This window comes from Crocuta crocuta, unplaced genomic scaffold (genome assembly GCF_008692635.1).
Source record: "Crocuta crocuta isolate KB4526 unplaced genomic scaffold, BGI_CrCroc_1.0 scaffold260, whole genome shotgun sequence".
Classification (NCBI taxonomy): Eukaryota; Metazoa; Chordata; class Mammalia; order Carnivora; family Hyaenidae; genus Crocuta; species Crocuta crocuta.
The window spans coordinates 3,281,497-3,306,888 of NW_027527525.1; the positions used below are offsets into that span (position 1 = coordinate 3,281,497).

The following is a 25,392-nucleotide window of genomic DNA, read 5'->3' on the forward strand; positions in this document are numbered from 1 at the left end:
ACAAGCGCTGTGTGGGGCCCCGGCCCCCAGGACACAGTAGCCTGGTGGCCTGGAGTGGAAGAGCAAGGTCAACACGGCTGAAACGCCCAGGGTTACAGGGAGGGCATTCGGAGAGGAGGTNTTTTTTATGTAATTTTTAAAAACTGTTTATTTTTGAGAGAGAGAAACGGAGCACAAGTGGGGGATGGGCAGAGAGAGGGAGACACAGAACTGGAAGTAGGTTCCAGGCTCCGAGCTGTCAGCACACAGCCTGGTGCGGGCCTCGAACCCACCAACTGCGAGATCGTGACCTGAGCTGAAGTCAGACCAGGCGCCCCTGGATTTTAGGTTAAATAAAGAGAACACCCTGGCGAGTTTGAGATGGGGGAGGGATGCCATTTGGTTTCTGTTTAGAACACATGGCTGTGTCTGCTTAGTGCACAAGATGGGTGGCGTGGACGCAGGGAAAACAGGGGGCCCCGCAGCGGTCTGGGCGAGAGGGCCGTGTGGCCGGGGCTGGCGGCAGCGGTCAGACTCGGGGCAGAAGCGGAAAACAGAACCTCTAGGACTTGCTGTTGGGTCAGAGGCAGCGTGGAAGGGAAGAGAAGGGCCGAGTTTTGTCAGAGTTTGCCCCCCCCCCTGCTGATGGGCAGCTGGCGGGCCCTTCCTCTCTAAGGAGAAGGCCTGGAAAACCAGCCGGGGACGCAGCCAGGAGACCCGCTGGCATCTGTTGCGTCTGCCATGCCCACTCGTCCCTCCTGGAGGAGAGGCTGCGTGGGCTGGCGGAGACTCGGGGGGTGGGGGGGTCTGTGGCCAAAGAGATGAGCGCGTGAGTCACCCCTGGTGGGGGAGGTGCTTGAGGCCACAGCTGTGTTTGCACGTGGTCTCCTCTGGCCATGGGCTGCGTGAAGTCACTGGCTTCTGCTCGGCGTGAGCCAGACTTTGGTAGGGTAGCATGCCCCTTGTCTGGAGTGAAGGTGACCTGGTTTTGAATTTGGCCGACATCTACTAGCTTTCTGAGCGTCTCTCCCCTCAGATTTGAAGTGGGGGCAGAATTCCTATTTCCCAGGGCTGCGGGCAACTCCATGCCTAGCATCCCTGATCATCATACTTCTGATACATTCTACTTATTTTTTGTTTTATCTTATTTAAAAAATTTTAATTTAATTTAATTTTTAAAAATATTTTATTTTATTTTATAGAGAGTGAGTGAGTGGGGTCGAGAGGCAGAGGGGGAGAGAGAGAGAATCCCACCCACCATCCTGGGATCATGACCTGAGCCAAAATCAAGAGCTGGAAACTCAACCAACGAGCCACCCAGGCACCCGTCTTCCATACATTTTAAAGTTGCTGATCTCTCTGTCTCTTGCATATACCTACTGTATACACGCACGCATCCGTGCATGCATTTGACTTTCTGTGTGATCCACCCTGTGCTGGGTTCTAAGCACCCAGCTGTGAAATACAAATATAGGTTCCTGCCCACCCAGGGCTCCAGCCCAGTGGCCTGAGACAAGTCTCCGAAAAGCACAGGTATATTAAGACACAACATAACAGCTACAAGACAAGATCAAAAATAACAAATACAAGAAAAAAGACATAAACCAGAAGGGGAAGAAAGTTGATAGCGGGAACTCGTTTGTCCAGTAGGAGGAAGCCCAGCTGTGCACCATGAAGGAGAAATGTCCTGGCTTGTGCTTTCTGGACCAAGGCGGCTTCATATAAGAAGTAGCAAAGAAGTGTAATGGATAATATGCTTGCTAACAATATGTATTTTTAAAAACACTGAAATGGGCTCCAGAGGGGCAGGTACATGTGCTAAAACGTGGTTATAAAAAGGCCCTCATGGGAGACAGGATCGGGGCGATCTGCCCAGGGATGCCTCCTTCGGACGACTTGGCTTTGTGTTAGAGTAAGGACTGGAGGCACCGGAGAGAAGTCTCACACTGGTTTCTCAAAGTGAACTGTCTCTTTAACCGTGAAAGCCAACAGCTGAGATTATGAGGATACAGACACTTTCACGACACACTCAAAGCAGGTCCCCAGGATGACATGTGCCGGGGTCACCCTCGCTTCATATTGACCGACGCCGGTGACAGTTCACGGTGGGCCTGGGGCTCGCCCCGCTTCCCAGAACCAAATCTTCAGCACCGACAGCCGGACCGTGAATAAGCGTGGAGGGGGACAGGGAGGCTGAGGCGGGGAGGACTTCTGGTGACATCAGGGGCCCTGGCGGTAAGTGCGAGGACTCTGAGAATGTCTGATGGGATCAACCGCACGCTCATTGCCAAGCCTGCAGGCACATTTCTCTCAATGGGACGATGGATGGAGCCCAGGGTGACCTATGTCCAACAGAATTCTGACCTCACTCTGGGGATCAACTCTGGGGACAGAGGCATTAGCCAAAAAGCCCTCCCAAGGGGGAACTGATGGCTTTTTGACACGAGTACAGGCTCAAGAGTGAAAGAGACGTGGGCTCAAGTCTCCTGGCTGTGACCCTCTGGGCAGGTGGCTTTAATTCCTGTGGCCCAGTTTTTTATACCATGAAGATGAGCTGGCGTGTAGGGTCGTTGTGAGAAGTAAGCAGGATGATGTATGATGAGGGCTACGGACTTGGCTCAGGTACCACCCAGTGTCTGCCCCAGTCCACGGCCTCGGCTCCCAGGAAGCCTGTGGGGAGGAGACAGCCCACTGACGACACGGGCATGCCATGGCGCAGGGGGCGCTGTGGCAGCGTCAGCGAGGGGCACTCTGCCCAGCACGACTGAACGCTCAGGGGAGATTTCCTGGAGGAGAGGCTGATGCAGGAGCTGGGGGAGAACCCTGCGTCTCACCCCCCCTCAAATAAACAAACACAGGTTTTTAAGCTACAAAGGATGAGATGAGGCCGTAATGACGTGACACTGAATCAGGGCGCTCCTTCTCTGGAGAAATAACACTCCATGGAAGCATGAGTTCATTAATCCCCAGGACATCCTGGTGAGCAAGACAGGTGTGGCAATACCCAATCCTAAGCTCTGGCGTCACTGCTGTGCAGAAGTCAGACTCGCAGGCCTCAAAGGAGAGGCTGGGTCCTGAACTCAGGTCACTGAGAGGGCAGAACATGCTACACAGCAGTGCGCAGGCATGCAAGTGTGTACTGTCCAAACAGAGTGCGCACCTCAGGGGTCCCAGAAGGCGGCAGGGAACCCTGGCCTCAGTCTCGGCTCAAAAGTAACAAGACTGTGAGTCCTGTGAGCTCTCAGATCTGGGCCCCAAGAATTCCAGGGTCCGAGGCGGCTCTCGAAAGAGGTCTGCGGATATCTCTGAAAGTCTGAGTGGGATGAATTCCCATCATACCTAAACACACCGAGTCACTCTGTCCTACGACCTCTGAGTCTCGAATAATGTGTCACTGGGCAGTGAGGTAAGTAGTAACAACACCGCCGGCCTCGACCTTTATAACCCGACTGCTGTTTGTTCAGCGTTCTGCAGTTCAGAAGGAGCTTTCTCTTAAGTGGTTTGCTTCTCTCCATTGCCAAGAAATGTCCTGGTCCAGACCTAGATTGGAATTTCCCCACTGTTTCTTTAATCCTAAAATTCCATGAGATGTTGATGTTATTTCTACTCAGCGGATGAAGAAATTGAGGCCCTAGGAGGTTAAATGGCCTGTTGGCCAGTGGAGAAATAGGGACTGCAGTGCTCTTCGGCGACACACTGCCAGTGAACTGGATTTTATTCTACGTGCTGCTCAGTGTGACTGTTTGTTAAACACGGTTCCTGTTCTCAAACGAAAAAAGGAAAGAAATGACTGTGGAACACTGGAAATACGTCGTTAATAGGAGAATCGTAAGGAGGCTTTGACAGTAACAACACACACGGCCCAATTATTCAGGAAGCTGTTTCAATGACTGTACTTCGTGAGGGCTACAGTCTCCGCGATTTTATTCTGACTCAAGCCGGGGGAGAGAGGTCTTCCCAGAGACAGATGCAAGGACAGGAAAATTCGGTCAGCGCCCCGTAATGAAACGTACTGGAGCTCCAGTCTGACAAAACATTAACTGAACCTTCTAGGAGGAAGAACTGAGGTGTCTCAAGCTGGATGTGTCACGGACCTTTTTTAAACACAGGGGACCCAGGACTGCTCAGCACGCTCACATGCATCATGGGAAATGACACTGCTTCATGCTCGCGAGGGAAGCTGATGGGGAGACCCGGAAGTGTCACGTGCTGCTCCCGTGATATGCAGCCCCCCATCTTCTTCCGCCCTCGCCTGGCTACACTCTCAGACGGCTGCACTGGGGTCTTCTTCCTCTAAATCTCTTTTCATTAATGAGGGAAGCGCCTTTCTGAAGGTCTGAAGTGGGTGCTGAGGAGGGGGGGGTGAGGTGAACAGGGCAGGGCTGGCCTGGTGCATGTGCCCAGAGCTGCCCCTGTGGGGCAGGTGAGCGGGTTTGGCTCCCCTGTACCAATAACCCCATGACGACACCCTGAGCTCAGGCCTCTCTCTCTGGTTCAAGACACCACATTTTCTTTTTCTTTTTTTAAGTTTATTTCTGAGAGAGAGAGACAGCATGAGCAGGGGAGGGTCAGAGAGAGAGAGGGAGACACAGAATCTGAAACAGGCTCCAGGCTCTGAGCTGGCTGTCAGCGCAGAGCCCGATGCGGGGCTCGAACCCACAAACTGTGAGATCATGACCTGAGCTGAAGTCGGCCACCCAACCGACTGAGCCACCCAGGTGCCCCCAAGATGTCATGTTTTCTGCACCTCCTGCCTGGCCACTCCAAACAGCGGTGTCGCTAGGACCTCAAGCTTATAGCATGACCCCAACTGTGCCTCTCACAATCCCTTCGAGATGTGTTCTTGCTCCCGTCCTCTCAGTTGGCTAATGATCCCCCACCCCCCCAGCTTCTGGACACTTGGTTTAGAAATGACAGTCATCCACTCCTCTTCCTCCCTTCAACGCTCTGTTGCCAAACCCGGACAGCTCTGCCTCCATGATGGCCCGTTCTCGTTCCTGTGATCCATGACTCTCGCCTCAGGCTCCCATCACTGTAACTTAATCTCCTGCAAACGCATCCTCACTGACACTGTCACCTCACGCCTTTTTAGCCCATCCCTTGAACTGCCCTGGAGTAACTTCCCAAACCCCAGCTTGGCTCCCTCCGCTTATTCCCTCGACGCCCTGCAGCGCGGTCTCATGCCCAGAAACGACGGCAGCAAGACCGAGGACGGCGGCGGCGGCGGGGATGGTGCTGGTGTTTACTGTCTTGCCCCGGACCAGGGGCTTTAAAGTACTTCACACGGATCATATTCAAATTTCGAACATACCAGTGAGGCAATTACAACTAGTATCACCAGTTTATAGATGAGGAAACTGATGAAATCCCGACCCTTCACGCTCTACGAGAATCTCTCCACCACTCTCCGTAGTGTTGCTGTCCACAGCAGCCTTCTATTTCCCCTCGAACATACAGTAACAACCGTTCCGTCCGATCACTAAGAAGGACAGGCTCTGGGTGGGGCAGGCCTCTTGGCTAGAAGGCCTCTTCACCATTCTCTGAAGCCCTTCTCATTCGGGGTGCCTGGGTGGCTCAGTCGGTTGAGCATCCGACATTGGCTCAGGTCGTGATCTCGCGGTTCGAGAGTTCGAGCCCCGCAGTGGGCCTGTTGCTGTCAGCACAGAGCCTGCTTTGGATCCTCTGTCCCCTCTCTCTCTCTCTCTGCCCCTTCCCTGCTCACACTCTCTCAAAAAGAAATAAAAAAACCCCTGAAATCCTTCTCATTTTTTCAAGGCCCAGTAAAAACACTACCTTCTCTGTAAACTTCCCACACTTCTTCCACTTGGACTTAATTGTTATTATTATGAAGTTATGAGAATCTGCAGAATTTGCCCTAAGTTATAGAGGTGTGACAGAAAAAAGAAGCTTCTCTAGATGACAAATGTTACTCAAGTGCTTCCAAATAGCATGTACAATTCAAAAGAAAAAAAAAAGCCAAAGGATATTAGAAAGTCAAATAGACAATTAAGAAGATCCATTTAAATGTGAGCAGGGTCTTAGCGTCCCTACCGCCATCCTGGGGCTCGTGAGAAATGCCCCTTGGTATCAGTGGCTGCCCCTTTCCAAATATGACTCTGGGGGAAGGTCACAAACTTTTTAAAAAAAAGGAGAGCTGCAAAATGGAACTATCTGGGAATATCTATTCTTAGCAATTATCGTTTTAAGAAATCAATAGTTTGTTTTCCCGAGAATGAACACAGAAAAAAAGTTCAGTTGAAAGGGAAGGCTCAGAGGTTGGGAAGCGAAAGGAACTCATATTCACAGGGAAGCTGGAAGGTTGGCTGGGGAAGGTGCCTTGGGAAATACAAGGTCTCGACCGGGACTCAAACATGTACTTGACCATTCTCAGTTTTGCAACCAGTAGCCCATTCTTCTAGAATAAATAGGGTACACGACTTGACTTAATGACCATCAAGATTAGGTACGGTCTCAAATACCCGATCTCTGAGTCCACGCCCACAGGAGGAGAGGTGGGGAAATTCCAATTCTGGGTCTGGACCAGCAAATTTCTGGGTGATGGAGAAGGGAGCTCCACTTCAAAGTGACTGTTATCAAAAGTCCATTGAGACCTGGTCACACCTGCAATTCCATTCCTAGGACAAACCTGTGATAAGGGCATGAGAAACGCCAGACTGAATTAGAGCCTGTCAGCCAACTCAGGATCCGGGTTATCACAGGGGCAGAGCCATGGTCCTTCCAGGCCGAGCACCAGAAGGGCAGGAATGTGCAGGCGGGGGGTAGAAACATACATAAAATAGGTGTAACAGGAAGCTTCTCCGAACATTCCAATTAAGAAAAGAATTCTCATTGGATCGATCCAAAAATGTGCTTGAACCTATTTAAGTAATTAAAGATACGAAAGGTTTTCCCTGACAATTGAATCTTGATCAGACCTCTGGATACAAATCTTCTCTCGGAACATTTTAAACAAATTACCTGTACTGCAGGATGCAAAAACAAAACAAACCCCAAAACACCCAAAAAACAAAAAACAAACAAACAGAACACCTGCCATTCTTTCTTGTGTAAGTATACACGAAAAGGGAAAAAGAAATCTTTCACCATCAGAGTTCTCCTTTATTTCTTTTCAGGCTATAGCACAATTTCATAAAAATTCCTATCACTTGAGGCGCATGGGTGGCTTAGTCGGTTAAGTGACCTACTTCGGCTCAGGTCATGATCTCACGGTTAGTGGGTTTGAGCCCCCTGTGTGGCTCTGTGCTGACAGCCAGCTCAGAGCCTGGAGCCTGTTTCCGATTCTGTGTCTCCCTCTCCTTCTCTGACCCTCTCCTGCTCACGCTGTCTCTCTCTCTCTCAGAAATAAAGAAAACATTAGAAAAAAAAATTCCTATCACTTAATGATGCGCATTTCACCCGATTCTTTCTTCTCCTGTTTCGAAGGTGTGGCTGAAATTTCTTTAGCTTCTTCCTGAACAGACTACTAACTTTTCCGTCATGCATTGTTTTTCCAGAAAGCCATTTTTCATGTTTATACTATGAGAGAGGTGAATGGGCTTGGGNCCCGCTACCAGGAAGGCTCACTTCCCTTCCTGCGTCGACTCACCAGGCCTTTTTCTTCCGCCTGTGCTTGGACTCAATCATGCGAACAATGGCTTCCTCTTCATAGGTGTGGCCACACACTTTATTTTTCACTGGTTTCTTCATTTCCACCTGCAATCAAGGAGGCATTCAACTTTCAGGAATGATAATGATCCACTTCCAGTAACTTCTCCAAGTCACCAAATTATTTCACGCTGTTTTTTCCTCATCTTGGGCCTTCCTATGTTTAACCTCCCCATCTCATGTCTTTAGATAATTATTAGGGCAGATGGCGACAGAGGAAAAGGCAGGGAGACCGTGGGACCAAGGTCAGCTGGCCTGTGGGTCAAGAATTTTTTCCTTGATCCCTCAGGGCATGGGTGACTGTAAAGTCCTGCCAGCCCGGGAGCCTCCCACACATCTTCTGGGACCTCATCACTTTCCTTTCCTCCCTCCTTACCCTGGACGTGAGATCAAGTTAGAAAGCAAACAGAAGTCTTTTGCTTCTTCGTCCTTCTGAGAAGGAGGAGAAGACGACGGTACCTGCGTGATGGGGCAGATGAAGTTGGTCTGGCTTTGGGTCACAATCATATCTTCATCAACTCCTTCTGTTCCATCAGCCTCTCTGTCGGCTTGAAGACCATCTAGAGGGAAAAAGGGAAGTCGCTGAGCCTCGCTGGTCTAACACTGTGCCAAGGACAGGAAGGAATGGAAGGAAGGAGGCTAACCGTTTCCCAGTGTCTGTTGGGAACCCTGCTAGGCACCTGGATGTGCGTTAACTCTTTCGCTCTTAAAAGAATCCTGTGGGGTAGGTAGGATCCTGCCCATGTTTGATAAGGACACGGACTGGGAGCAGTGAAATCACTTTTTCAAAATGACGGAGCACTGAGTGTTATGTGGAAACTAATTTGACAATAAACTATTTGTAAAAAAAAAAAAAAATCACTTACTTAATATATGTAAAATATATTAAAAATAAACTATAAAAAAAATGACGGAGAAATACTTTCTGAGGGAGTTCTGCCCAATAATCAAGAGTGTGGCTTTGAACTCAGACCTAGTTATCTCTTTCAAAGAACTTCCAGCTGCGGGACCTTGGGCTAGCAAGACCTTTTTTGCAAGCCTCTACTTTATGGCTCTGTTGCAAAGATGAAAAGAGATGGAGAATGTAGTACACTTTGCACAGCCCCCCCGGCATGAGGAAACATTCAACAAATCGTAACTAGGGTTAGGGAGCTCAGGGGTTCTCAAACCTCTAGGTCTGAGAACACTTTATACTTTTAGAAATTACTGAAGACCCCATAACATTTGGAGTTATAGTTATCAATATTTGCCATAGTAGATATTAAGACTGAGGATTTAAACAACATACATTTATTAATTCATTAAAAAAAAAAGTAACTCCAGGGGTGCCTGGCTGGCTCAGCTGGGGGGAGCATGTGACTACTGATCTCGGGGTCATGAGTTTGGGCCTCACGTTGGGTGTAGAGACTACTTACATAAATACAACTTAAGTAATTATATTTCCAGAACAACAGAAAAAGGGTTAGAGACAAAAGGTGGCATTATTTTTACATTTTTGAAAGTATCTATACTGTTTGGCTTAAGAGAAGATAGTTGGACTTTGATATGTGTGTATGCATCTAGTCTGTTGTGATATACACTTATAGAAAGACAGAGAGTGAAAAAGATAAGTGACATCTTAGTATTACTATGAAGATAGTTTTGACCTCATGGGTGCCCAGAAAGGCTCTCAGAGAACCCTCGGGGTCCCCGGCCCCCACTCTGAGAACACATGCCTGGGAGGGCTGCCTTTGGGTAGCTTCTTTGATTCTGGAATCTACGTTCTGTTCATTTCATCACACTTGCCCCTCACTGAGCTGTTGGATGGCTTCTGAATAGCACAATACGACTAAGCCTCTCACGTGAAAGCTTTTCTTTCTAGAGAAGGGAGACGTCATTTTGTGCAAACATCAAAGATCAATAGCTTTTTAAACCCAAGTGTTGACAGTGCTTTCCTTCCTCTTTCCTCCCCCCACTCCCTTTCCGGTCCTCACTCTCTTCTCCCTTCCCTTCCTTCTTCATTCTGGCAAAATGACATCGACATTAAAAATTGCTTTGTTTTTACTGTGTGAGGGGAACCCTGTGTCAGGTTCGGAAGGTCCTGCACCTCGTTCAGTTCTTAGAACTAACGACCTTGGCCTCCCACCTCTGCCAGATGGAGAGTCTGTCCAGAAAAGCACTACTGGGGGCCGGAAAAGAGCCACAGAGGGCTTGTTCAAGGTTACCCAGTGAACTAATGGCTGCCACCCGGGGATTCTGCCTTCAATTACTCTGTTTTTTTTTTTTTTTTTTTTTTAATAGGGGTTTCACCTTGTTTTAGCAGACTACTGCTATTTGTATGCCAGCCTGTATTTTCCTAGAGAAATGTCCCTCAAAGCAGCTCTCATTCCTTGAAGAAGGCAAGTGGAGACCTCGGAGCTTAGGGCTTCCCAGGCAGAGCATTTTTAACCATTGGCTCTGAAGGTACAGAGCCTGGGCCTTCTAACTTGCCAAGGGCCTGTGAAAATGTCTGAGACCTTGAAGATTATTTGTTGGCTTCAAAACAAGATAGCACCAGAGCTGAATTAATAAGTGATAAAGGTCTACAAAATGTAATGTTAGGTTAACTTCATTAATTGCTGACTTGGCAATCAAAAATATTTTATTTGGAAGCAATATGTAGGCTGGATTTAGGTTTTAACTTCATAATTCCCAAGTATGCTAGGATAACTTCTGATAAATTAATAGACAATTATGAGTTACCTGTAACCGACCTATTTCCAAAGAAAAACCATGAAAATATAAAAAAAAAATTCTGTCAGCAATAAAATTATATTTAATGTGAAGGCTGCCATATTTTAGTATGTCTGCTGAGATGTGGGATGGGACCAGTGAAGGGGTTGTGTCCAGGGCCTGTTGGTATTCACGGAACCAGAGTTAGATTCTTAAAGGAGTCCTTTATCAACCCAGTGATTGCTCACCATGGCTCAGGAAAGTTGGACAAGTAGGAAGAAAAGTCTAGGAGCAGAGCTAAGAACATTCTGTCTCTTTAATTCACTTCCCAAAGCCTCTTCCTGTGGGCAGCTCCTGCCAATTTCTGATTGCGCACTGGATAGTCAAAATGAAGGTCTCTCTTTGTCCATTTCTTACAGGGCTCATTTGGAACTGATAGCAGTATAAACTGTATATGTTATACTGTGGAATTCACCAGAAAATCTGTGAGATGAATAATAGAGTTCAGCCAATGTGAAAGACTGTGGGTGTGTTTTCTATTTTTAAATTTCAAAAGGTAGAGGAAGCAAGAAAGCACCACTCAAATGCAATGCCGACCACTAAGGAAGGCTGAGTGGGGAACTCAGAAACTGTAGGTGGCTATCAACCTCTGTGATCACGACAGAAGGTAACAAAAGTAAGACTGAGGAAGAATGCCATGTGGTGAGTAATAGCCCACGGACTGAGAGTCTAAAAAGAGAAAGATTCTCAAGAGCTAAACTTCTCTTGAGACAGAACATTTCCTCACCCGAAATCTTTATTTATAGAAAGTGATATGAGTGTTGGGATGTGCAATGTGCTAACAGAAGGTCATATCTGGCAATAAATATCAGTCACACTAATTTAGCTGATCCAAAGATAAAACTTTAAAAAAAAAAAATTTTTTTTTTTAAAGTTTTATTTATTTTGAGAGAGAGAGAGGGGCGTGGGGAGAGAAGGAAAGAAAGAGAGAGCATGAGCAGGGGAGGGGCAGAGAGAAAGAGGGAGAAAGAGAATCCCAAGCAGGCTCCACATTGTCAGTGCAGAGCCTGACATGGGGTTCAAACTCACAAACTGTGAGATCATGACCTGAGCCGAAATCAAGAGTCGGATGCTTAACCAACTGAGCTGGTCTGGGGCTCCTAAAACTTTTGGATAAGGTTCTAAAAGGAAGACCAGAGAGAAAAATATAGATCATCTACTGGAACCACATAAGTCTGAAAACTGGGGTTATTGATCCTAATCCTCTCATACACTGGAGAAATCTGAAATCTAAAGACATTCTAGATTTTGTTCAAAGATAGGCAGGGAATTAGGCAGATTGTGTTCAAAGATAGGCAGTGTATGGTTCTAGTTTTTTGGCCTGATTACTGTGAATACTAAAACCAGTTTATAGGTTTTGGGAGCCACACTTTCCTCCCCCAGATTATTATTTTACTAACAGTTGCACCTCAAGTTTACTGACCGCTACATAGTAGCCACCGTGCTAGGCACTTTATATACATTATTGCATTTAATAATGCAATCTTCACAAAATACCCCTGAAGAACAATTTTATTGTTATTATTCCCCTTGTATAGACAAGAGAATTTAAGCCCCACAATATTTTTTAAGTTTATTTATTTTTGAGAGTGGAGGAGAGGCAGAGAGAGAGGGAGAGAGTCCCAAGCAGGCTCTGCACCGCCGGCGTGGCAGGGCTTGATCCCACGAACCTTGAGATCATGAGCCGAAACCAAGAGTCAGATGCTTAACTGAGCCACCCAGGCACCCCAAGCCCCACAATGGTTATACAGCAAAAGTAGGAAAATAGCAATCTTATAATAAAGAAATAAGTGGATTAAACTGATTTAATCATTATTAAAGAGACCACTAAAGTTTTCCTTATTATAAAGAAAAGAACAAGAACATCAGTCATACTGCATTCTATCTACACACACCGGGTATGTTGGGAGAAGGATAGGCCAGCTGTCAACTTGTGGTCCAATGGGCAAATCTCAAACCCAGCCCTTCCTCCGTGCCTGGGCCCAGGGCGCCCCAGCGCTGTGCTGAGGGAAGAAGTGCAGACAGGAGCTCCCTTCCAGAGCACCCAGAAGGGACGTGTCAGGGTATGAGGTAGAAACCTGAATGGGATGTCTTTGGGTGTCAAAAAACGAACATGAAAAGGAAAGAGAAGTCATGGAAATGCTTCAGTGGTAATTATGTGAACAATCCAGGAATTCCAAAAGTCTGTGAATATTCCCTGGTGTGGTAAAGTTAGGGGGTGGGGAGGGCACACTGTTGAACTCCAAGATGTGGGCTTGTGGTTAGGGAGCTCTGACGGGGAGTGAGGAGCCAAGCAGCTCTGCCTTCGGCCTTCCCCAGTCAGCCATCATCCTTCTAGATGCTCTTGGAATTATTTATTCACTTTCCTTTGTTCCTCACATCTGAACTCCTGGCGAGTTCTGGTGACTGGTTCTCAACTACAGTCCCTAAACACAAATCTAGCTGCTGTTCTCGATTCCAACCACCTCCTAGCCCAAACCACCATGGCCTCATGCCCAGACCTCTGCAGCAGCCTCCCTCCTAGATCTCTGCTTTGACAAGGGTCACGATGCTCCCGTGCCCAAGTGGCACGCACAGCCAACCTCCCTGAGCAGTCTCCCGCTCACCCACCACACTTGACTCACACTCGGCTTTTCTCGGTTTCTGGAACATGCCACGCTCTTTCCCATCTTTGGGCCTTTACACTAACCTGACTGGAATGTTCCTTCTCCCGATCTTTGCTTTTCCGACTCCTTCTTGTCATTTTAAAATGTCAATTTAAATGCTATCTCTCTGGAGAGGCTTTCTCTACTGTCCCGAGCTAAAAGAGGCCACCCAAGCGTGCTCTGTCACATTACCCGGATGTGACTGTGCACTGCACATATTTGCAACGTGCCGCTTTCTGGTATCTCCCTCCCCACCCCCCACTCCCTGTTCTCTTCCAGGAAAGTGGGGACTTGATTGTCTTGTCCACTGATGTTTTCCTAGAGCCTAAATGCCCTTGGCTGGAGGAGTAGATGTTCAAGAAATATCTGATTAGTAAAGTGCTTCATCTGACAGGGCAGGAGTGGGTGTATTTTTCACAAGGATGTGCTTCACATATTTCACAGACATGGTAACACACACACACACACACACACACACACACACACACACACACANAAACACACAACCCCTTCCCCCACCCCGGAACACACACACACACACACACACACACACACACACACACACACACACTGTCACACAATGACGATTTTATAGCTTTTAAGGAAGCAACAGAGAGGATTTAACTTTGGCTCGGGGTGCAGCCTGGGACCCTGAATTACATGTCAAAGGCAGGAAGTAAATATAAGTTTTACAATTATAGTAGGCTGTGTGGTAATTATAAAGGAGAGTCCAGACATGGTCTTGTGGTCAGAAAATACATTTGGCCCTGGCCACACACAGCCCTGGTATTAGTCATTTGTCTGTCTTCAGGCATCCCAAATTTGGCTACCAGTAAGGCAGTTTTATGCCAGCTGGGAAAAAAAGTTGATTACTGTGTGCTTTTTCAATTAAGCCTGAACATTTTTCTAAAAGTACTTTTCTCTTGCAAGTTAGTAGCGTATGGAGAAAATACTTCACAAATATTTACTGTCTGCTCGGAATGCTGTCCAGGTTATTTTACTTGCTCTTTCAGACGGTGTATTTGGAGAGGCTAAGCGGTACGGGGGAGACCTGGGGGCCTCCCTAATGCGCAAAAGAACCTGGAGTCGCAGTCGGAAACTCTACAGCTAATTAGTTACAGAGTTTCAAACTGCCTACGTTTCTGCAGTACATATCAATGCCAATGCCTGGGTTGTTTCTCCTACCAAGGAACCTACAGCTGGGTCTACCAGTAGCCCCAACTATGAATGTATCTTAGACTCAAGCAGAAAAAGAAGCAGGTCAGCAGGCTCAGTCCCTCTGGCTTGGAAGTAAGAGCAGTGTGTGCAGGCGCACAAGCGTGTATTGTTTAGGTTCCCTCCACTGTCCTGTTGGTTGCACACCACTGTATCTCTTTCTCCCAGAGACCGGTGGCCTGTCCCGAACACTAGGCCAACTTGCCACTTGAACAAGCTGACTTCTAGTTTCTACTAGTCTCTGGCACGGGCTCAGACTCTGCGATGTGTGTACAGCTTTTGCAGAATGAAGATGCAGATCGTGTGAGAGAGGGGCCTACGTAATTAAAGATTCCCTAGATGTCATTAACCTTGACAGGATGGCACAAGTCAGCGAACACATTTTCAATAAACATGGCTTGAGTTAATACAATTCAATCAGGGCACTGGCTAGAACATAATCAGGACCCGATAAATGTTATTTGTCATACTTTTACCGCTACTATGGGCCAGGTACTATCCTTGGCCTTGGCAAAAAAAAGACAGTCCTTGACTTCAGGGGGCGCAGTCACACAGGATGATGGATACACAGTGCAAAGTGGTCTTGTGAGGATCATGCGTATACAACCTGCATTTGCTGGTGCGACTCTGCTCCCCCTTAAATGTGAACATTTCATTCACAGCCACCTCAGGTCAATGTTCCGATTGTTCTTCCTTTTCTTAGCTATGATCTATCCTCATCTCACAGTCTATGGAGTTGGAGAGGCCATCATTCCAAACCGATCCCTGCAGCCAGGCTCCCTTCTTTGAAATCCGAGAGCGCCTGTTGCCTGCCCTATATTCTTAGCTTAAACTTCTTCACTGTTCAGTTGTTTCCTGTAGATGGAAATTCTTTTCCAAGTAGACTGAAAGCTCCTTGAGGATAAGCACTCTGTGTTCAAGTCAAGTCGCAACTCAGCACGAGTCGCATTTTTGGAACACCTGCTCTGGGCCAAATGCCACACAAATGCCAGGCATAAAAACAAAGAGTATTGGGGCGCCTGGGTGGCTTAGTCGGTTAAGCGTCTGACTTTCGCTTAGGTCATGATCTCGCGGTTCGTGGGTTCGAGCCCCGTGTCGGGCTCTGTGCTGACAGCCAGTTCAGAGCCTGGAGCCTATTTCAGAGTCTGTGACTCCCTCTGTCTCTGACCATCCCCTGCTCACGCTGTCTCTCTCTCTCTCCTAGAAATAAATAAAAATATTTAAAAACAACAACAACAACAACAACAACAACAAAAACGAAGAGTATTAAGATCAGGTCTGGTAGGGGAGATGGTCACAAATACTTAACATTCTGTGCAATGAATGTAACGATAATAAATATGAAATAATGTGTTTTTGTACAAAGTACGCAAGTGACCTACATCATCTCTGAAGGTGGGGTGAGGAACCAAGATGGACCTGGAGAAGAAAGTGATGGGCAGGGCGCCTGGGGGCTAAGTTGGCTGAGTGGCTGACTTGGGCTCAGGTCATGATCTCACAGTTTGTGAGTTTGAGCCCTGCGTTGGGCTCGCTGCTGTCAGCACAGAACCTGCTTTGGATCCTCTGTCCCCCACCGCCCCCCACCTCCTGTGCCCCTCCCCTACTCATGCTCTCTTTCTCAAAAGTAAATAAAACGTTAAAAAAAATTTGTTTAGATTAATAATAAAAAAAAGAAAGTGACAATGAAGCCAGGTTCCTCAGGGAGCTGTTTTAACGAGAGGGAACTACTATAATTAGGAACGTGGGCTCTGGAGACAGCCTGCCTGGGTTCAAATCCTGGTTCCCTCACTTTATCAGCTGGGTACTCTTGGACAAATTACTTTATCTTTCCTTGTTTCAATCTCCTCAGCTGTCAAATGGAGCTAATAACCATACTCTGTGGAGCTCTATGAGGAATAAGTGAGCTAATTTATAAAAGGTTCTTAGAATGGTGCCTGGCAAATAGCAGGTGATCAATAAATACCGTTATTATTAATATTACTGCTCAGAATTCCCACAGAGCTAGCATAGAGTGGGTGTGTGCAACATAGATGCTCAATTAAATATAAAAACGATGTGCTATGGAATCACCCAAAGAAAACAACAAGATTGTCCAACCCAGGATTCTAAATGGGACAAGCCCCTCCATGCCCCAGGGTAGAGTGAGGTCTAAATGAGCCCACTTGTTGGCTGACACAGCACAGTCAACAGCTTCAATTTGCTGTCCGCTTTCACTTCCACAGGTCTTTCGACACACACTCTCCCAAGACCCTGAAGGGAAACTGACCAAAGAGTTTCAGATGTGAGCTGACATTTTTTAAAGATTTAAAAAAATATATTCATATATTTTTTAATTTAAGTAATCTCTACACCCAAAGTGGGGCTCAAACTCAGGACCCAAGGTCAAGAGTCTCATGATCCTCTGACTGAGCCAGCCAGGCACCCCCAAATCAGCTCACATTTTAATAAGATGGACCCTTTCACATTACTGCACACTTTACTATTGTTTCAGGCATACCCTCTGTCCTCACCTGACATCATGGATTAATTTGCCTCCATTTATTTAAATATTGTCAAAATATGAAGGTTTTAAAATAACAGAACCCAGTGCCTTCTACTGGTAGAACAAAAACCAATCAGTCAAGATCTGGTCATGCAGTATCCATTTCAAGCCAATGAACACCAAAAATTTTCCCAAACTCCATACTTGCATTTAGGGCTTCTTAGAGGATAAGGTTTAATGATCTTCTCTAGGTTACCAAGTGAAAGCAGGAAATCTGATGCACACATTCTATTTCATTTCTTTCTTTCCTCCCTCCCTCCCTCCCTTCTTTCTAATGCACACATTCTATTTCTTTGTTCTGGGCAATTAACTACTCAACCATGTGACAGGAAAACTCTGACTAGCTGGCACTGAGAGGGTCTACACCTCTCAATTATTTCGATCCATGGTAGAGGAAGAAGCCAGCACAGATCAGAAGGCGAGAAATCCCATGCGGGCTCATTTATGTATTAATTTAGAGGGTTGTAAACAGCACGCATCCAGGCACCTGAGACGGTATGTGCGATTTGTTCATACACCCTTTCCAATCTCTGCCTTTAAACTACCTTCACGCTCTCTCCACCTCTCTGTTCTCACTGCTGCTGTCCTAATTCGGGTCTCTAGCATTTTCTATCTAGAATACTGCAAGAGGTTCTTTATTCATCTCTCTACCTCAGTCTCTCCCCAGTCTAGTCCTACTCCATGTAGTTGTCTTTCTAAAAGCATGGCGTCCTAAACACGACAAGACTTCACAGCCGGCCCAGGGCATCTTGGTCTCCTACTGCTCTCCACCTCGGTCCAACCCACCATATGCAACCCAAACTGGTTACCGTCCGTCCACACTTGCCGTGCTGTTCTGCACCTCTGCTAGCCCCTCCCCTGACCAATCCCTGACCACTCTTCAATACTCGATTCAAGTATTTCCTCGGTGAAGCCCCAAAGCAGAGGCTGATTTCTCCTTTGGCCCCGCAGAGTGTCTTTGTACATGTTTACTTCTCTATCTTCCTCCTACACTGAATTCCGTAAGGGAAGGAACTCTGTCTTACTCGTCTTCATATTTTCAGTGAGCCTGGCAAGGTGCAAGAACTTAACAAATGTTCACTGAATGATCGGCTGCTGAAACAAGAGAATGCTTTGACTAGTGTTATACAGAAATTGACAAGATGAAAACAGGGAAGACGGTTTTGAAAGCAAATATTTTGGAATAAGGCAACCTGGTCCTTGATCTACTTAGTAACTGTCCAGAAGAGAGCCATGCTGCACTGCATAGGTCATTCCACAGTATAATCTCTGTTCTACTTCCATGCAAAAGCATTTTACCAAAATGCAAGATGAGAGAGGTCATATTCTGAGAAGTAAATGATTCCACGGTATGTCTCTCAATTGATTCTGATTCTCTTCTCTTGTCCCCAGACCATCTATGTTCACCGGAAAGTACAATAATCATTTTCGAAAGTGTGAAAATTATCCTAGGTGTGCTGAGTTTACCCAGGTAAGGCAGGGCGCGCATGTCCAAGTACAGCTGTTCTTGTGAGAGAGAAAACACTGGGGGACTCTCCTTATCTGACGGACTAAATCTAAGTGAACTGTGCATCCACCACTCACAAGATCTGACGGGAACTCACAGCAATCCTTACCACTGGAAACCACTGATGTTATAACAAGGTGGGAAAAAAAAAGAAATTAAAACTGTACATGTAACATGAATTCATTTTTCATAGTGGTGTAGAGAAAAAAAGACTGGAAGAAAATATGACAAGGGGCGCCTGGGTGTCTTGGTTGGTTAAGTGCCTGACTTCGGCTCAGGTCATGATCTCACCGCTCATGAGTTTGAGCCCTGCGTCGGGCTCTGTGCTGACAGTTCAGATCCTGAAAACTGCTTCGGATTCTGTGTCTCCCTCTCTGCCCCTCTCCCACTCACGCTCTGTCTCTCAAAAATAAACATTAAAAAAAGTTAAAAAAAAGAAAAGAAAATATGACAAAATATCACAGTCCATCGCGTCCTCGCGATATAATTACTGTACGTGTGAACTGATGCAGGAGTCAATGAAGATATCTAAGGTTTCTGGGGAGTAACTATGTAGCTTGCCCTTTCCATATCTAGTACTCTCCATGACACCAAGCGGTACGAATGAGGTAAGCAGGAATGACAGCAGTGGGGATGTAACGGATTTGTTTATTTGATTTGTCAAACTGAAACACATTATGAAATCAAGTCCAGAGATCATAACATTAAAAAAAGGAACTTTCCAATTTATACTTGCTCAACTTTAGAACTGCCGAGTTTCAACTTTGGGTAACACAGGGACTGTGACACCATTTCAATTCCTGGTAGCTTCTAGGTGTGTTATCCTAACAACATTTGTACTATTTCAAATGAATCTGCTCCCCCAAGACACTACGTCGCAAGTTAATTTGTATCCTATCTTCTCCCCCCATCGTGGCCCCTCACGTTAGAGCTCCAGAGAAAACAATAACGAAATACCAGAATACAATGAGGGCTTAATAACAGAATAAAGTTCGCCCTGATAGCATACTTTGTTTGGTAAAGTTTCTCAAAACAGGGCTCCTGTGTGGTTCAGTCGGTTAAGCATCCGACTTCGACTCAGGTCATCATCTCGCAGTTCGTGAGTTCAAGCCCGGCATCAGGCTCTGAGCCTGGAGCCTGCTTCCAATTCTGTGTCTCCCTCCTTTTCTGCCCCTCCCTCACTCACACTCTCTCTCTCTCTCTCTAAAAAATAAAAATAAATATTAAAAAAAAAAGTTTCTCAAAACAAATGATAATAAGTATCAACATTTATTTTTGATACACTTAAGAATTCTTTTTTTTATGATGGCACAATGTCATGTTAAAAAAAAAAACAGGAAAGAAAGGGGAGCAATCCCCAAAGTGCATTCAATATGGAAGAAACTTATAAAGGTCAGAGCTCGAGGGTCCAGATCTACTGAGGCCTAACAGCACTGTCTGCAACAATGAAGTCCGCGAAGCCACCCGAACTAGCTCAGCTCCCGGCGGGCTCGGAGCCACTCAGGGCAGCGTGAGCGGGACTCCTAACAGGAAGCAATCCATAGACGCCCTGGCCTGCCTGGACATCTGTTTTCGGTTTTCAGGGCCTTGTCTGAAGTTAGTCTAACAGAAAACACACCAAAAAAAAAAAAAAAAAAAAAAAAAAGCAAAAAACAAAAAAAGGCTGCCAAGTGTGAAGAAGAAGTGAAGTGAGAGAGAGGAGAGAGAAAGGGAGAAGGAGAGGAGGAAGAGGAGGCGGAGGAGGTGGGGAGGGAGGCAGGAAGGCGGGAGCTAAGGGATGTGGGGAATCTGTGTACCAGAGCCCGGGGAAAGGTACCCCCGCGAACGTACCCAAGAACCAAGTCCTCACCTGTAAGCCCTCCTTCCTCTCCACACCCCCCCCTTCACTTTCCACCCTCTTGCAAGCCTCCCCCACGTACAAAGGAAGACACATGACTTCAAAATCAGGATCAGCTTAGGACACAGCTCTTGTGAATGTGTACAATAGATCTGAGTCATTTGCTCATTCTGTAAACATGAAGAAATCACACTTTTAAAACTTCCTCCTTCATGACATTCATAGCTCTTGACAATATGCTTAGTGTGGAACCCTGGCTCTTTTCCTCATCCACACCCCAAGTGTCAAGAGGGACAGACTCTTTCTCACTGACAGCTCACTCCTTCCAGGGCAGGTAACAAGAGGGGACAGGACATGGAGGCGGAAGCAGGGCTGACATCCGTCGCGGGGTCTCCGCACCTAGGCCGGGGCCGCACAGGAACGCGCGGAACGGAGGAGCGGCCCGGGGTGGGCACGGCACCAGGGCCACTGCCTTCCTCTGGGAAGCCTTCCCGCTCAGGGCCGCCCCCCGCCGCGCCGCTCTCCCCTGGACACTTAACATTTATCTGTTTATGCCACCGTCTCCCCCACGGATCTGTAAGCGACCGGAAACAGGGACCGCTTCTGTTCATTTCTATTCCTCGTGCATGGCGCATGGCAGAGGCTCAGGAATCCAATCGTAGGGGGTCCTTGGTGGCCTCAAAATGGTTCCGTTCATGCCCTAGCTCTTCTGCAGAGAAGGGTTTCCACAGACAACCCAGAGAGGAGTTCTGTGCGGCATGGACTTGAGGAGGGTGGGTCAAGCCCAGACGTGCAGACCACTCGGTTCTGCTGTAAGGCGAGGGCTAGGTGTTCCATTTCCTGCGGGCCAGCACCCTTCATGCCTATCTCATTTCCGTACAGTCAAGAGGGGATTGAATGTTTTGCCTCATTCAAAGAAAAAAAAACCTAGCAATGCATCAAGGCAGTAACAAAAATATCTTGGGTACGGAGAACCGTGGAGATGGTTCCCGAAAGCGCCAAGCAGGGTGACTGGTTGATCTTGGTTTTCATTTTCACAGCCCATGATGGGGGGCGGGGCGCCAAGGCTCTGCACTCCCGTGTACAGTCCACATCCACTCATCGGCTCCAGAAGGTCACACTCACACTCCGTGTCTGAGCTGAGGGAGCTGCTGCTGGCGTACAGCCACACTCCCCAGCCTGGAGTGGGGTCTCATCTAGGTGGGGCTGAGTGGTGAGACAGCACTAAAAGGTCTCTCTCTCTCTCTCTCTCTTTTTAAAGTTTATATATTTATTTTGAGAGCAACAGTGGGGTAGGAGCAGAGAGAGAGGGTGAGAGAGAGAATCTCAAGCAGGTTCCATCATGTCAGTGCAGAGCTCGATGCGGAGCTTGAACTTGTGAACTGTAAGATCACAACCTGAGCAGAAATCAAGAGTCAGACACTTGAGGCACGTGGGTGGCTCAGTTCGTTAAATGTCTGACTTCTGCTCAGGTCATAATCTCGCGGTCCCTCAGTTTGAGCCCCGCATAGAGCTCTGTACTGACAGCTCAGAGCCTGGAGCCTGCTTCAGATTCTGTCTCCCTCTCTCTCTCCCGCTCCCCAACTCTCTCTCTCTCAAACATAAATAATAAAAATATTGTAAAAAATGTGTAAAATGTTAAAGAAAAAAGAGTTGAATGCTTAACCAACTGAGCCACCCAGGTGCCCCAAAAGGTCTCTTAAACAAAAGAAAAACACAGTGGGGCAACTGGTGGGGTGTCTGGTGAAGCCTCTCTCTCACTGTGAAGCCCTTGACCATGAGCTCGTCCAGGGAAAAGGCAGCAGGGAACCCGAGGGTGAGCCATGGAGTCAGGCTCAAAACACATGAAGGACGAACATCAAGGAGGCAGAGAAATTACGAAGGGGAGGTAATGAGCACACTAATTATAGGGGTCATAATGAGGAGCAGTGGAATGAAATTAAGGAAAGGAAAAAGTCAATTGTCAGGAAAAACTTTGTTGGGTCCACGGAGGGAGAGATGAGTTTCCCATACTCTACACAGACGGAAGGCCATTCATCTTAACAAAGCTGGTTCAGAATGAGCTAGAAATTATTTAGAGGGAATTTTATTTTTGCTACCAAAAGCAGACTAGGTTACTTGATGACACACAGAGGCCTCTTGTATCTAATTTTATCACTCTGTTCTCTGTTCTAAATGAAATAGTAAAGTAGCAAGTGATAAAAAAGCCTATGACTATTTCATTCCAGAAATATGATTCAACATCTAAGGAGATCAAAGCCGGCAGAGTGAGAACAAGGAAAAGGAATGGGAAATAGTCAAACATGCTTCAGTTTACAACAGATTTACAGAGGAGACCTAACCAAACAGGGATACTAAAAATAGGACTGGTTTCTCCTACTTTCCATAACGAATTCAGTTACTTAATGTTTCAGAATTAATACAAAGAAGGCAATTAAACCTAATCACTGTTGGTAACTGGTAAAGAGCATTCACTTTCAAAGTTTAACCCGGTCTCCTAACGACACCTAGGAGCGTTCTCAAGGCAGGAAGACAGTTGAAACCCACGTCCCTCAATAGGGTGACACTTCATCTTCTACTTAAGAGACCATGGCACTGGAGGCTTAGGATCAGACATAAAACGTAAAGAAAACGTATCTCCTCCTCCTCATTTGGGAGCCCAAGGTGTGAACCACGCAAGCTTCATTTGGTAAATGTCTGCCCACCTCGGTGATTTCCCAGGCCCAGAGGCCGCAAAGCTTGGAGCGGCCGGGAAACAGGCAGACCCGGATGGCACACACACTGTGAACCAGTGACCCTTCCGTGGCAGCAAGGTGTCAGGGCGCTTCTGGAAATCTATCCTCTCTGAATGTGAATTACGAACACAGAACATCTTTGACAAGATGCCAGGGTATGTCGTATCTTGTGATGAGGTGCTCTGTGCCCTCCCCGGCGGGTTGGCTCATCCTTGTCCTTTATGTCGACTATAAATTCAGGGCTAGGGCTATAAATAAGTTTTCAGAGAATCTTCTAGAAACCTTTGGTCTGATTTCGGATCATAAGATGTCTTAAGCACTGCAACGGCCTGATTCAATCCTTATCAAAAAGCCTTTCCCATAAACATTCCATTTCACCATACATACTCCATTTATTACTCCTGCAATAAATTTCATTTATTATAATTCCACTACTGACAAGAGACACTGGATTTCGAAAGGACAGACAGCCTGCAGGCAGATTTTAAAGCAGAGTTTATAACACTCAGGATTTTATAATGCAGGCTTTCATCTTGTACAATATTAACTATATAATTGCTAACTTGATTTTTCTTTCTTTTCTATATTGCTTCTGAGATGCTGAGACGAGCTGTTTGCTGCCATTGCTAATGAAATTCAGAAAAGGACCATCGGTTTTTCACTCCACTGGGGAATTTCGGTGCAAAAGAGGTTTGCGCATTACTGTCAGAACAAATAAGATTCCTTATTCCTAAGTGCAAAGGGAACGTGACTTTTCAAGGAGAAAAGTGAAGAATATTCAAGCAAAGGGGACTTTGGGGCAATCTGGCAGGAGACTTTTGTGTTTTGTTGATCTGATTGATTGCATAAGAAGCATTGTCAAGAGCTTTTATGTAATAGGCAATTTTTTTTCCAACCAACATCTAGAGTAGAGTAACACAGTGTCTCCAAATCAACTGTTTGCCAATTACAAGAAAATAGTACTTTGGTGGAAAGTGCCCTGGAATGACTGGATGTTCCCAGCTCTGTCACCCGTCATCCAGGAGACCTGGAAGGTTCTGACCTTATTCTCTCAGCTACCTGAGAAATAGAAGGATGAGAATAGAAGGGAGCATAGACTATCGTCTCAAAAACCTATTATAGTTTTAAATCCTTTATTCTTACAATCATTATCAGAATTTTACCTGGAGAGGAATCAGACTATGTCAAAACAAAAAAAAAAAGGTTTTATTGAATATTTAGGTAGTCCATTCACATGACTGCTCACACTGATCTCAAGGCTTATTTGTTTCTTCCAAGAGTCAATCTATTTGCACCCCAAACTTGTACAACATCCTGATTTATATTACAGAAATAAATAGCCATTAATAACCCAGCAAATAAAATTTGGATTTCAAAAGGTGGCTGGGTGGCTTAGTCGGTTAAGTGTCCGACTTCAGCTCAGGTCATGATCTCAGAGTTCATGGGTTTGAGCCCCACCTTGGGCTCTGTGCTGACAGCTGGGAGCCTGGATCCTGCCTCAGATTCTGTGTCTCCCTCTCTTTCTGCCCCTCCCCTGCTTGTGCACTCTCTCTCTCTCAAAAATGAATAAACAATAAAAAAATTGGATTTCAAGTGATGAAAACATGTTTCACTAGAGGCAATATGAAGTATGAATTGAGCAATAGAGATGGTCACCCAAGCACAGCAGGTAGGTGCAATGTGGTTATTACTAACATTCTGAAAATTGTATTCAGGAAACCTTATAATCACAGCATTATTTTACAAGAGTCAATGGACTACAAAGAAGAATTATGTTCAGACCTGTCATATACTCAGAGGAGGAGGAGGGTGGCAAGTCAGCAACAATAACAGAATTAAATCCGTGGCTAGCATGTTTTCCCAGTGAGATGAAGCAGACTTCTTACTGAGCCATGAGCCTTTAACGCAAAACATTTGCCTGTTCTTTTTACTCCCCATCATTGCAAAATCCTCATATAGATTAACCTCATCTTTCCCAAATTATAATTATTTTTTCAAAGGTTTCTATGAATTAGTTGCAATGCATACAAATTCACATAATCTCACACATTTGAAGTAATCCATCAGTCACTGAAAAGGACTCAGAGCTGGGGATATTACTGGACATAGACAACCAAGTCATAGTATTACTTGGGGCAGAAGTTTCCCTTAGCTCTCAGGCGACTTGCTGGTGTAAATGTCTACGTTGCCAATAGAACCATCAGTTTTAAAAATATGAAAAACCAGGGGTGCCTTGGTGGCCCAGTCGGTTAAACGCCCGACTTCGGCTCACGTTATGAGCTCACGGTCCTTGGGTTTGAGCCCCGCATCGGGCTCTGTGCTGACAGCTCAGGGCCTGGAGCCTGCCTCAGATTCTGTGTCTCCCTCTCTCTCTCTGCCCCTTCCCTGCTCACTCTGTCTCTCAAACATGAATAAACATTAAAAAAATTTTTTTTAAATATGAAGAACCGCATGTGGGAACCAGGATTTTCCTGGAACTATTATTTAAAGATGCACCAACCAGCAAGCCCAGCCTT

The 25,392-nt window shown here is 46.3% G+C and overlaps 1 protein-coding gene across 2 annotated transcripts in view; it reads right to left on the reverse strand.

Moving 5' to 3' along the window:
- NSMCE2 (NSE2 SUMO ligase component of SMC5/6 complex) overlaps positions 1-25,392 on the reverse strand; it is a 214,929-nt gene that overhangs the window by 2,264 nt on the left and 187,273 nt on the right. For both annotated transcript variants that reach the window (XM_077764218.1, XM_077764221.1), the window contains 2 exons: positions 8,104-8,204; positions 7,586-7,692 (listed from right to left, as the gene is read on the reverse strand). In XM_077764218.1, coding sequence (XP_077620344.1) covers positions 7,586-7,692; positions 8,104-8,204 — 208 coding nt within the window. The remainder of the gene's footprint in view (positions 1-7,585; positions 7,693-8,103; positions 8,205-25,392) is intronic.